Source organism: Rhyacophila brunnea, unplaced genomic scaffold (assembly GCF_057557595.1).
Source record: "Rhyacophila brunnea isolate RB1 unplaced genomic scaffold, BYU_Rbru_1.0 scaffold_2, whole genome shotgun sequence".
Lineage (NCBI taxonomy): Eukaryota > Metazoa > Arthropoda > Insecta > Trichoptera > Rhyacophilidae > Rhyacophila > Rhyacophila brunnea.
The window spans coordinates 20,574,413-20,589,198 of record NW_028232859.1 but is presented as its reverse complement, the minus strand read 5'-3'; the positions used below and the strand labels follow the sequence as shown (position 1 = coordinate 20,589,198).

The window sequence follows — 14,786 nt, the reverse complement described above, 5'->3', positions numbered from 1 at the left end:
TAACCCAACAGAAAAACAACTCATAAATTTAAAATGTGTTTAAAATTTTATAATAAATGGGACATTTTGAAAAGCAGAGCTCAGTGTATTTTTAGCGGTTCTATTGAAGCCGATATTTCAAATACTAATATGGAGTTGGTTTTAGTACCAGTTGAGTATGAGACTTATGTCGCATACGCACGCCAAACGCTCTATATAGATTCCAAATACTAGTAAGTATTTTGGAACAAGTTTCGATACTAAGTATTTTTTTATATTGGTAATAAGTATACTTAGTCTTCAAAATCGACCAGTTTTCACACTAGTGTACACCACTGGTGACTAAGTTAGGGCAGTTGGCTCACAGTTACAATATTACATAAAATAAAACTTCATCTTTCATTTCTAATATAATATGTATATTATATTATAAATATCGTTATAAAAATATAATAATGTTCTCTATTTTATTGATTCTTTAAGATTACTTTGCCAAACATTTCCAAGCAAGATTCCACGGTAGAATAAACTGCGAGGAGCCGTCGATCGATGGCTTGTAAATGAAGGTGGGTGAGGAGGGGGGCGGCAGACTCATGGCTCAACAGTGTTTCAAGTCCTTCAGACAAAGATCCTCCAGACAAGAGTTGCAGCCGATCCCATGTAGTTCGTCTTAGCCTGTATATAAAGAAAAGCATAAAATCAGTGTTTTCATTTAAGTTTATTCTAACAATTTATAATTCGTCAAAGATCCCAATAATGGATCGACCACTTTAAATGGTGAGTACTGAAAGATTTAGTTACTCTTCTGGTCGGTGTACCATCTGAGGGTTTGGAATATAATAAGTCATAAGAACTAGGAGTATTAAAACATTTGATAGTGATTCCTGGGTCTATTCTATTCTTATCGACCGATAAAGTGATAAATATTATCAAACTTAGGGTAGGTTTGTATCAAAGTATTAGCACTTATTGTAACAATTACAATAAGTTTGCTGTAATTGTTGCAATAAGTGTTATATTTTAATTGCAGCAAGGAAAGTAATCAGTCGTAAGGTCCTGAGTTGTAAGAGTCAACAGAAATTATAAATAGTGTTGTAAAAATGTTGTTTACCAATTGATAATATTCATTAGTTGTGTTAAGTGTTTGTTTTTTTTATAATATAGCATCTTTCCACCAAGTACAGTGAAAAATATTAATTATCGAAATAAAAATCATACATTATTATTGTACCTGAGTGATTTATATAATAATTTCTCTTTTATTAGAGAAAGTTATGTTTTCGGGAATAATATGCTAAGAATATTGTACACACTGTATATGTAGGTGGAAACTTAAAATATAATTACATGCAACATTGATATAATGGCGCCAATATGTCTCGAAAGTCTTTGTGAGGATTTCCGAGGCCTTTCCCATTGTCTAATAAAACAATTCTGTCATTTAGCGTTTCATAATGGTGGCGGTCGCCATTTTGAAGTAGAAAGTCAAATATTGCTGCATCAATAAGATCTAACAATCTTAGCTGCGGTAATGTCTTTTTTAACAAACTGCAAAAGAAACCAAAAAGTTATTCATAATACATGCCCTGCCTGTCACAATTTACAATATCTGCTATACGTGCCAATTAGCAGTCACATAGAGCTCACTGCCCGCGGTGTGGTAGTGGCAGAGTGTCCACCTCCAAAGTGGGTTATGTGTTCTAGTAGTGTCTACAAAATTTTCGTGTCTTTTTTCTTCACCCTGCGGAGGCCTATATCGTCGGCTTACTATACAAACCTTCTATGTCTGTTTTATGTAAATGTTCAGGAGAGAGTTAAAACGTATTATTTAATGGTACATTTCTTTTATAAATAAAAAAGTTTTTTCTACGATATTATTTAAAGTTCACTCTTTTTTTATATAAGATACTACCTTTTAGAACTCAGGTGTGTGTTGTGGTGTCCTTCATTCGGGCATTTTTGATATTTGGGGAGTGAGGGACATTATAACGGGCACAATTAGTATAACACAGAAGTTTATTTTATAATTCCGCGCAGAACTATGTTTTATTGCAATTACGTATGGACAAGCATTGGTTTTATTACATTGGTTTCATTTAAAGTGATCTTAGATTAGGCACGACACTGACGTTATTTTAGGGGTTGATTTCACGGTAGGTATTCACTTTTATTAAGGTAGACTAACTTTCGTTCGATTAATTTTTAACACGAGAACACTACGGAGGTACACTTTTATAATATCGAGACGGGTGGAGTTTACTTTTTACTAGGCGACTTATTTATTACTCTATTATTTTCAACATGTCTACCCCCTCGTAAGGTGCGGGAAGAGGGGTAGACGTTTCAACTTTTTAGAAATCTAACGGTAATATTTAACGAAGGGCAATAAATACTCTTGGGTTCGGGTAATTTCATTTGTGGCCGTCGGTCTTCGAATTTCGCCCCTTACAAGATGGTTTGCGAGATGTTATTTTTGTTATAATATTATTTAGTATTTACAGAGGTTGCGAACATTTGCAGGGCTGGTCATTTTACGGGACGGTAGGCGTTGTTTTATGTAAGGTTCCTGATATGGGATTGGCGACGTCTTTTCGCGAGGGGTTGTATTTGGTATCAAAGAGTATCATAAATTTAAAACTTTTTTATTTATAAAAGAAATATAATAAATAATACGTTTTAACACTCTACTGAACATTTACATAAAACAGACATAGAAGGTTTGCATAGTAGGACGACGATATTATGTATTATGCTTATAAAAGAAATAATGATGATTTGCTTTTTGACATGGTGCAAATTTAATGTAATTTAATTTAAACTTTGGTAGTTTTCCCTGATTTTTTGCAATTGCTTAATTAAATACATGGATAGTTTTTCAATGTCAATTATGAAAGAATAAGATTTTGTCATTTTCATTTCCTTTTTTTAAAATCATTGACGGTGCGGATCATGGCCGCCTCAAGAAGAGGTTTCCTAACAGATTGTTTTTTTTTTTTTACGAGAAATGGATATTAGCCACTTGCTCAATCTATTATGTCCTTTCTCCGGGTTCTAACACACATTGAAAAAAAGTGTGAATTTTCCCGCGATTCGAACCCGAGACCATAGCCTTACCGAGTGGACATTTTAGCATTTGGCCATCGCGGGTGTTCAAAATCATTGACATTTTAAATCTAAGCTGTCATTCTGCTGATAACTTTTGCCAGAACGGCAGCAATGTAATATATCTGTGGTCTTTGGTCATAATATTAGGGTTTGATGAAAAACTGATATCTTTCATTACAATTTTTTAAATCTTTAATGCCTCCCTGTAAGATGAGAAAAGCAACTATAATAGTAATAAATTATATAAACTCATTGACAAATATTATCATTATTTAATACAGTAGAACCTCGATATAACGGACTAATGCGGGTGAGGGGGTGTCCGTTAAAGCCGAAAGTCCGTTATATAAAAACACAAACAAAATCCTGTTTATTCGTCTTCGGATGATATATCCAGACACATCTGTTGTGGAGTGACGTTAATTTTCAATGTTGACGTGCTTGTTTTCGGTAAACCTTCTTTGAAAAAAAAGTTTGCACTTTTAAAGTATGATGTTTTTTTTATAATCAACTCTCTAAAATTACAAAAAAGCGTTTAATATAGTTGAATTTTGTTATCTGATGGATAGTCAATAAATGTTATTAGATCATCGAGATGCGATCTAATCACTGATAACTTTGGGCGTGTTGTTTCTTCTTCCTCGCTATCTTCACTTCCATCCTCATTTTCCAAGATCATAACATAACATAATCTGGTTTCTCAGTCAAGGTGTGATTGATACTCAGGGTCGCCTTCATATCGTCTAACCATTAGGTATAAACTTATTGAATGAAGTAGTAAATGCAACCATTCACTTTGAGTAAATAAATTAAACTGCTGTGCAGCTGTGTGAATTAGCGGCCAGCGTTGCAAACGTCAGTGCTACGTTCAATCATAATACAATCAGATGTTTTTAACAATTTTCACATTAGACCGGATATTTTGTCTGTTATATCAAGGTTCTACTGTAATTTGGATTGGATCCAATAAAAATCCAAGTCATGGTTAGAGTTGGATACTTCCCGGGAAAATCTCAATCTCGAGATTCGGGATTTCCAGAAAAGAATTCTCGAGATATCAGGAGATTTAAAAAAAAACCTGTAAAAATCCTAAAATCAGTGTAAAAACAGACAAATTCCAAAAAAATATAACAAAATAGAAGTAGGAAAACAAAAATAATTCAAAACATTACTTATTAAAAAAGGATTTCAAAAAACACAGACTGTCAATCGCTACGTCTGACAATCGCGTACCTACGCTTTGAGACACACAATTCCGTGATATTGCGCTCATTTTGAGTCGACGTTGGCTTAATTGTGTTAAATGCCCCGATCAGTCTTTGAACGATTTGTGTTATATTATGTCCACTTTTTTCATATAGAAAATCGTTTTTCAATTAATATTTGATAATAAAGAAATCCCGAATCCCGAGAAAAGATTATCGAGATCCAGGATTTCCTGAAATGTTAAAAATTTCAATTCTCGTGATTCGGGATGGGAAATCTCGAAAATTTCTCAAGAATTCCCGTCGGGAAATTCCCGAAACCCAACTCTAGTCATGGTGACTCATCTTTGTTTTGACTATTCTATATGAACGACATACCCATTTGATATATTATGTGTGATTGTTCATATAATTATCTTGGCAATATGTTCACAATATCTGCTGAATCCGTGAATTTGCCTAATAAATGAATTCTATATAGAAAACATGGCATTTTCACTTATACCCACTGCATATCGTCACATCATGCCATATAAAGTCAAAACTAATCAGATTCAACAACTTCATGAATATAGAAATAATAATAATTTATGGAATCTAAAATTTGATTGAAATGTTTGAAGTTTCTATGTGGGCAAAAATAGTGAAGTTTGCTACAAATGAATCAACAATGCAAAATGAATTGCAGCTAATTTAATTAGTAGTCCTAGGAGTCTTTTTTTCAGCTTCACTTTTGTATATTTGGGATACATCTAGTAGAGGACGGTTTTTTTTTAACATCTTTGGTAAAACATTTTTTGGTTCAACAAGAAGGCGTATTATAAGTTAATTACTAAACAAAATAGACACCTGCAATAGTTGGGATTTGTTTCCCAATTCGCTTGTTTTTGTGCATTGTATGTCCTTTGCCAAGGGGAACGATATTTAGTGAAAGGGTGCTCCACCAAAAGGATAAGCGCTCCTTCCAGATTTCCATTTGCGTCACCGCACACCGTTTCATTTTTCCGGCAATAGAAACACTTCCCATACAGACACATTGTACCGTTTTCTGAAAACAAAAAATGTTGACATTATGCAAATTAATATAAAATGGTGAGTGATTTATTGATCTCCATAAATAGTACAAAAGATAATGTTATCACATCAAAACCAAATACATGTGAACATCTGGGATTGTACCTTTTTCGAGCATTGTTTGTTTGAGTTGAGAACTGGCAACATTCCATATGTCTCTTTTAAAGTTGACTAGTCGAGACACAACGACCGGCACCCATCTGATGTCCAGCAATGCTGATAGATAAAATGCAACTATTTCGGCATTATGCCTGTCTTTTCCAGAATATACCGATCCTTTTATAATATGATCTCGGCTGTACCATTGGGGTTTGAAGAACACATTTTGGTTACCCTAATAAAAAAAAATTAATATACATTGACATACTTTCAAAATCAAGTACGTAAACATAATTAGTAAGTCATTAGAAAGATACTGGTGAATTTAAATTGTACAGTCTCTAACTTCATTTCAATCTGCAGTATTTAGGATAGTGCTATTTGAATTGTGATTCTGAAAGGTTGTATGTACAAATTAAATTAGCATTCTCTTTATTCGTCCATGTCCTTTCCTTAGGTGGTGCATATTGAGACCATGTCTTACAGCAGGGTTTCCCAAACTTTTTCTGCAATGGAACACTTTGCAACACGCAAGCCCGGAAATTTTAGCGGAACACTTAGTTTATTTTGTAGGTTATTTATTAGCGCAGCTAACGGTTCTGCCGATTTTGGCAACTATCGTTAAACTGACAAGACTTGTCAGCCGGTCAGTTAAAAACAATATACCCCATCTTTTTCATGCGCACGGTGTGAGAAAAGATGGTCCTCCGTCTGTACCTGATCATAGCCCCCACATCCCGAAGTGGGCCCCCAGGCTAGGATCTTTGGCGGGCCCCCTACTTATCGCTAAGGTTAAAGGCAATGTGACTATTTACAGTTGCATATTCCAAATGGTGTTAGAGGTAAAATTAAGGGTATTTTTAGCGTTTTTTTGTATTTTTAATACACCCACTTTTATGTTGATGTACACAATTATGGACATGTCAAATATCGACAGTAATCAAAAATTGTAAGTATGGCAAAACCATATATTATCAAATATTAGTATGCTTGAAGTGAAACAGCACCACAGGCGACATTTTTTTTCTATTATTGCATGTTTGTGATGTGTGTTTATCTCACTTGGCTGGTCGATCTCTCACGCCTGACCTGTCTGCCCCCCCTCCCCTTGTGGGAGCCATGACCTATCTAGATACTTGACGTCATAAACATCAGTGGAGATTGATCATCACTCGCCTTTCAATATGAAGTAGATTCTTTAATTATTTTAGTTTTATTTATTTTACTTCTACGAAGATCTTTAAATGTATTGCAGTGTATAAAACCTTTCCAAATGGTCGCAGAACACTGGTGTTCCGCGGAACATAGTTTGGGAAACCCTGTCTTACAGGATGCAATAATTCAATATCAATAAAAATAATGCATTTTGTATTTACCTCTAGAGTTAACAATAATTTTAGTTGTGTTCCTTTTTGCGAGTTTTCGGCATGAATAATTTTTGATGTGCGAAGAGCTTTGACAAGGCTACCAATTAATTTATCACTTGTTGAGTATATAGCATCTTCTAATGGCCACTGAAATATAATAAAATCATTGTGCAGTTAGTACCTATTAATTACATGACGGATACCTGAGCCAGCCGTGTTGAAACTCAGCGAGTCATTTAAGGACTTTACTATAGTAGTTAGTTACTAAATTTAATAATAATATGTCACTTACTTTTTTCGCAACATTCCATAAATGTGATACGTTGTTTGCATCATTTGGAATAAATTGCTTCTTTAGGTTAATAAACACTGGATAGAAGTGTGAGTTTACATCATTATGTTTGTCCCTTGCTGGAATGTGGGGCCTATGGGTCGTAGTTTTTTTCGAATTTTCAGGTTCATGACTAATAATGTGAAGAAAATATACGTTAACTGTAAACACAACGGCGATCAATAAACAGGATATTAACAAAACATGCCATTTCTGTTTTCTTGTCATCTATTGTGCGGCATGTAACTTTGACAGACGTCTGAAATGTCAACAACCAAAACAATCAACAATACGCTCGGTATTACAATATCTCTCAGATTCACCTCCATCCGACGCATTAATTAACAAAACGGTCTTATCGTAATAATTGTTATCTCACTAAGAATATGAATGCTACGATAAACCTTGGTCCTCAAAATAAACCGCCTTGATCGACGGCAACATTCTGGCAGCCATAGATATGTCAAAAATAAATGAGCAACCAGAACCAAACGTCAAAAACATAGGAATTTAGAATTGGGATTGCCAGTATCGCCAGAAGATAATAAACTCCCCACTTTTCATGTACAACACCCAACACCAAAAAATACAAAGTGGCGCACCGTCCAATTTCTAAGCGCTTGGCCGTAGTCATGGGGCGTCTTCGACGCGGAATTGGCGCGGGGACGGGCACGGGTAGAGTGTCCGTAGTAGCCCGCGCGCGTCCAGTCGTGTTCAGCGTCAAATCAGGGATAGGAAACCATAAACACAGAAAAGTTTTTACTGGAAAACTCCTATTTGAAATGGCAAAACTTTGCACCAAAATATGGGGCCAATGAAATCAATATGGAAAGCACTAATTTAGCAGAAGAATTTTATAACTTATACTTACAAGAAACTGCGGGAACAACCAGACAAGTTTTTCGAAAAAGAGTAACATGAGAAAATATTTGATTAGGTATATTCTAATTGATCTAAGTTTTTATCTATTCTTTTTGAGTAATTTTTTGCGATCCGACTATCGCCTTTTGGCATCTTCAAACACCACCAATGGTGAATATACACTGTCATCTGATACAGTTAATTCCTGTTTATTTGGTAAATTTATATTTATGAATTTAAATTCAAATTCCATCAAGTACCCTTGGTCGATTTTATAATTTGATTATATATTGGATAATATGTAAGTTAAAGTTTAAAAAAGACTTTTCGGTTCATATGGTGTGAATGTAGGTGTAGAATGTACGCTTCATAACTTTGCACCCCGGCTCTAGGGTGGAAATGATGTACCTACTTAATATATTTTATTTTTATTATGTTTATATTTTTTTATTAAGGAAAACAAACAGTTACATAGACTACAAATATGTATAAAATAGACTAGAAAAAGATATTGCAACAAGCAAAGTTTCCATATAAATTATAATAATTATAGTTAATCATATTAAAATTTAAATACAGAGAAATTAGATAAAGAGATAAATGAGAAAGAATATTGAATAATTATAGACAAAAAAAAACATTTTTTTATGTACCTACCTTTATAACTATAAGTAAAATAAGTATACAATATTATATGTGCGTTAAGAATTATTGAAATTTAAAGATATTATTTTTACATAATATATATTTATTTAGTACTACATATTATATTAATACAAGTGAATATATAATTTTTATATATATTTGATATAATTTTATGCGACGTAATAAGGCAAAGAGGCGTATCAGTGTAGTGAAAAGTGCAACGTTATAAAACGTATACCTACTTTACATCACTTCGCAAATACTATAATTATAGTACGGTTGGCAACACTGAGCCCGCGCGCGTCCAGTCGTGTTCAGCGTCAAATCAGGGATAGGAAACCATAAACACAGAAAAGCTTTTACTGGAAAACTCCTATTTGAAATGACAAAACTTTGCAGCAAAATATGGGGCCAATGAAATCAATATGGAAAGCACTAATTTAACAGAAGAATTTTATAACTTATACAAGAAACTGCGGGAACAACCAGACAAGTTTTTCGAAAAAGAGTCATTTTTTGCGATCCGACTATCGCCTTTTGGCATCATCAAATACCACCAATGGTGAATACACACTGTCATCTGATACAGTTAATTCCTGTTTATTTGGTAAATTTATATAACATATGAATTTAAATTCAAATTCCATCAAGTACGCTTGGTCGATTTTATATTTTGATTATATATTGGATAATATGTAAGTTAAAGTTTAAAAAAGACTTTTCGGTTCATATGGTGTGAATGTAGGTGTAGAATGTACACTTCATAACTTTGCACCCCGGCTCTAGGATGGAAATGATGTACCTACTTAATATATTTTATTTTTATTATGTTTATATTTTTTATTAAGGAAAACAAACAGTTACATAGACTACAAATATGTATAAAATAGACTAGAAAAAGATATTGCAACAAGCAAAGTTTCCATATAAATTATAATAATTATAGTTAATCATATTATAATTTAAATACAGAGAAATTAGATAAAGAGATAAATGAGAAAGAATATTGAATAATTATAGACAAAAAAAAACATTTTTTTATGTACCTACCTTTATAACTATAGTAAGATAAGTATACAATATTATATGTGTGTTAAGAATTATTGAAATTTAACGATATTATTTTTGCATAATATATATTTATTTAGTACTACATATTATATTAATACAAGTGAATATCATTTGATATAATTTTATGCGACGTAATAACGCAAAGAGGCGTATCAGTGTAGTAAAAAGTGCAACGTTATAAAACGTATACCTACTTTACATCACTTCGCACTATCTATGCTTTGTGAAAATAATACCATAAATACACCAGACGCGCGCGGTAAGCTCATGATGGTTTGAGACACCCGCAACTCGCTCGTTTCCCGTGTCGGCGCCCGTCCATTCAGTGCGGACACCTCTATGCGCGCAGTATGGGAAGAGCCCGCCGCATGTACGATCTTGCCTGCGTCGAGCTAGACGCGCCAAAACAACACGCGCGAACACCCGTCCCCGCGCATTGTCTACGGACACGTCGAGACGTGTTCATACGTTTGAGTTGCCCGCCCCGCCGCCGCCCCGCGCCCGCCAAACCACCACGGACGAGCACTTAGAAACCATTTTTGACATAGTGGTTGTTTTTTGAGCATTTTCTTTTTTAGACTCCCGTGATTAATTTATTTATAAATTTGATTAAAATGGTAATTGACACATTACTTAAGTACGGAGGAAAATATATTATCATTTTCATTCTTGAGCTGAGCATGATTATTAAAGATCTGCACATAATGGAGGTTACATTTTTATTAATGAGAAAAATTTAACAGCGTTTTGGTTGGCGTGTACATTGTTTTTGCCATGTCGTTTGAAGAAATTATTTCTGAAATACAATCTATGCCTGAAATATGTCTTTGTTCACATCCTTTTTACAAGAATAGAGTAATATTAATCGAGTGATCAGATGACAAAACCTGATAACTCGACTTTTTGACGAAATTGAGTTATCACTATATTCAGACTCCTCTCGTTGAGATCTATAAGATGGCAAAACCCAAATATATCGTATACCCACTAGTATTGGGAGTAATGAACGTTGGCATTTTGTTATATCCCCAAAATGTTGATTTTCGAAAGTTGACAGAAGCTTATAAAGCAAAATATCTCATTTTGCCATCTTTCGTTTCCAAGGTTTGAGTGAAATCTATAATATGACAAAACATAATATCTGCCAATACTGTGATTTTGCCATCCAATATTTTGTTTGCTAACATCATGGTAGGTATTATAAGATGACGAGATGGTTGGAACTAACGAAGAACGGAGAACCAGCATGATAAAGAAAACCCTAATAAATCTACTACAGGAATACTCTCATAGGTAACGTAGTTTTAAAAATACCTCTCTCTCTATATACCATCAGGTGCAAATAATGAACCGGAAGTCGGTGTAAGAATTTATTGTCCAGAAAAATCCGTCGATCTGATCCTCAAACGTCAGTTAGTGGTGCTGAATTAACAGATACTACAACAATAATTCATTTTGACAAATTCATCGCCAGCTGGCTTTCATGGACAGGATTTAAGAGGAAGACATCCACAAAAACACAAATTGATAAAAATGTCCCAAAATACTTTTTTTGGTTTTTCAAACTACTTACAAATTCACAAATTCATCGCAAATAAGATAAAGAAGGTAATAAGTTGAAGTTGTTAAAAATTAGATGGCTTTGATGGTAATGAACTTGAGGGCAATGTAGAAGATATTGTTTAGGATTAAAATTTAAAAAATATATATAATGATTTAATCGTTTCTTTATTTTAGTAAGTATATCTACCTGTAAGAACATACCTAATATTGAATTCATATTATTTAATGTAACAGAAAATTCTCATTAGGAATTATTTTTGCAATCCTTTGAAAATATTAAATTTGATGCTAATGTCTGTATCAATATGTACCTATGTAACATTTTTAATTAGTGTCAAGCATTAAACATATATATTTTAAAGCAATTTTTTGAAGTTTTATTATCCAATTACCTCACATATCATGTTGTTTATCTTACCATATAATTACAACATATTGGAACGTAAGATGGCAAAACATGATAACTTGGAAAATCTTTTTTCTACCAAACGTGGAGAATCAAAACTTTGAAATACTTATTCTATATCTAAAACTTATTTCAAAAGACATAATCACCAGAAAGATTCAAACAATTTCTAAGTTTAAAACAGCTCTCCTGCATAATCAACAAAATTGCACATATCAGGTTTTGCCATCTGTTCACTGAACTTCTCTGCAGGTGCTATGGTATTTGATAAATGAAAGTTTGTATTTGTTGCTTTTAAATGATGTTCAATTTTTTTAATATATAGTCAAATGTTGATATGGACATCCTTGTATGAAATTTTTCTTTATGTAACCTTAAAGTTTCGTATCGTCGGTATACTGGCAGACAAAGTTAAGTCGAAAATGACCATTTTGACATAATAATGCAGCTTGGTAGATATCAACACGCTCTATCATATGGTAAAACCAGCTTCGCCAAATTCATTATAATTCCTCCGTAATTTTTCATTACGTGTTAAGTCGATATTAAATATATTATTACTGGAAAAACGCTATAAATAACAATAACGCTTTTATAAATCAATATCTATAATGGCAAAACACGATAAGTCAACTAACGATTATTTACCAGTAAAGATTGGCGCGTGTTTGCATTGACTGAATCATATTGGGCGGTCATTTAATATCGTTTAATAGTTTAGTTTAGTGACAAGTTGTTATTTCACTCTTCTTTTTCTAATCATTTTCCAAGTTTAAATCTTTGTAAATCTTAATTTTTATCCTTACCATCTATCAATCAAGGTCGGATAAAATTATGCTTTTATGCAAGCAGCAGAATAAAATGGCAAAAAAAAACAGGTGAATGTCTCCGTAAAACTTAATCTCAAAATATATTCTCACCATCTGTAAAGTTACTTACAAGTTATTTTATATTACACTCTGCTGGCTCGTTGTTCAATATTCATTAGGTATGTGCTTTATATATTTATAGATGTGATACACAGAATACTGTTTTGGAAAAAAATAATGTCTTGAATAAAATTCTAACAACTGCCAATCGACAAAACTTTGAAAGTCTACATGAACCAAATAAGACAGATATGTCCTGTTTTGAATGGACTGTTTTTCTTGGAACATTTTTATTAGTTATTAATGTTTCCTAATAGCATGATATTGTATTGTATGTACATGTATACCTTCCAAAAACAGTTATTTCACTGCTATGTACATTACAGTTCCAAAAGCCTATATGGCCAATACTGTTGCAAAATCCGCCTTTTGATTTTTTTAAATTCATTTATTGCTTGTATTTGGAGTACAAGTGATTTTTACGTTTCTATTAGCTCGTATTCTTATTTGTCTGGTGGTTGTTTATCCAGTACAAATCTTGCAATCGATTTTTAACTAACTTTCCGACTAGCTAGACATTTGAAACTTTTAGAATATATCAGAACACGATGCCAATGCATTCTTTTAATACTTTTAGCCATCTTTAAGTAGAATTGAATTCATTTTCAGTTAATTCTGTTTTGTATGAAAAGTTATATCGGAAGAAATCCGTAATCCAATCCACTATTATTGGTTGCTAAGTGGGTGGTCCTAGCAACTAAATTATTAATATATACGTGGGTAACTATGGAAATCAAAATGACATTTCAGTATTCTACATTTGTTTGTCTGTACAAGTACAAGTTTGACCATATTGAGCATAATAATTCAACAGAAAATTTAAAAACGTTGTATATAAAAAGTTCTTTTTATCTTGTAATTATTTGTTTTGAATTAAATAGGTTCTGAATTGTTTTATATAATGAAATCTTTAAATAACTATTTCAGTGATAATAACAGTCAAAATCATTTTTCGCCGTTTTCTCAAAAACAGCAAAAAGCAATAAAGTGGATTTTGGAACTGGACGCCTCAATTCTATTAAAAAATTATGATATTCTAGATCAGTAGTCGGCAAACTACTACCCGCGGGTAATTGGATTACCTACTAAAACATTTTGAGTTACCCACCAAGAAAATATGAAGATATGTTGGAAAGGTTTTTGTTTGAAATTATCTGTATTTGAAAAACACACGAAGGCATTGAAGATGTAGATTTTGAATATGATTGTGAAATATATCAGTGCTATAAAAACGGAATTTGACACGAGATTTGATGATTTAAAGACGTATGGTCCAATGTTTAGCTTTATTATAAAACCGGATGAGATAGATTTAAACTAGAGCTTGAGCTTAAATATTTTGAATATCTTGGAATAAATAATCTGGAATTAGAATACATTGAATTCAAATGTTCAGTTCAAATGGACAGATAAATTTAAATATCTTCGCCAGCATCTTGAAAACACGGTCACATGACTGTAATATCATCATGCTGGGCGTCATTACCACAAAATTTTTCATGCTTAAAAAAAATTGCATTTGTTCTAATCAACATTTGGTTCAACATATTCTTGTGAGCAAACATTTTCTCAAATGAAATGTGTCCAGAATACTCTGCGAAATGTATGCATATGTATATATCGTCGGTGTTTTGTAAAAAGGGCGAATCAACCATTTTGGCGAAATCGAGATTTTAATGAAAATACAATATGTACCCCACTAGCTTTGTTGTGTAAAAACGGCGAATTTTTATCTCCATAGGAAAGTACTTAAAAACGATAATCGACTAAAATTAAATTAATTAAAATTACGAAATAAAAAGCAAATGTGACATATTAAAATATTATATAATAATACCTATTATAATGACAGTATTCTTTCTAAACTTTATTATAAACTTGTTAGATATTTATAATCATCTACAGGTAAAAAATAAATAAATGTCAAAAGTTAAAAATCCTCCTCCTGTAAAGTAGCATTTTGGTTAATTCGCCCTTTTTACAAAACACCGACGATATATATATATTTTATTTTATAAAAAAAATTCGAACATTTACCCACTAACCAAATTAATTTTCTTTACCCAGTCTCTCAAATGGTTGCCGACCACTGTTCTAGATACTACTCACAAAACATAGCACATATATTATAGCTTTATCACTTTTTTCAAT

The 14,786-nt window shown here is 32.7% G+C and overlaps 1 protein-coding gene across 1 annotated transcript; it reads right to left on the bottom strand.

The window, feature by feature from the left end:
• Window positions 1-401: 401 nt before the first annotated feature.
• On the bottom strand, window positions 402-7,685 carry LOC147072025 (glycosaminoglycan xylosylkinase homolog). The gene is made up of 6 exons (XM_085946403.1): window positions 7,122-7,685; window positions 6,839-6,976; window positions 5,469-5,697; window positions 5,139-5,337; window positions 1,327-1,527; window positions 402-654 (listed from the first exon to the last, which is right to left on the bottom strand). Exons 1-6 carry the CDS (start codon window positions 7,386-7,388, stop codon window positions 447-449), a joined length of 1,242 nt encoding a protein of 413 aa, XP_085802529.1. The 5' UTR covers window positions 7,389-7,685; the 3' UTR covers window positions 402-446.
• Window positions 7,686-14,786: the final 7,101 nt, after the last annotated feature.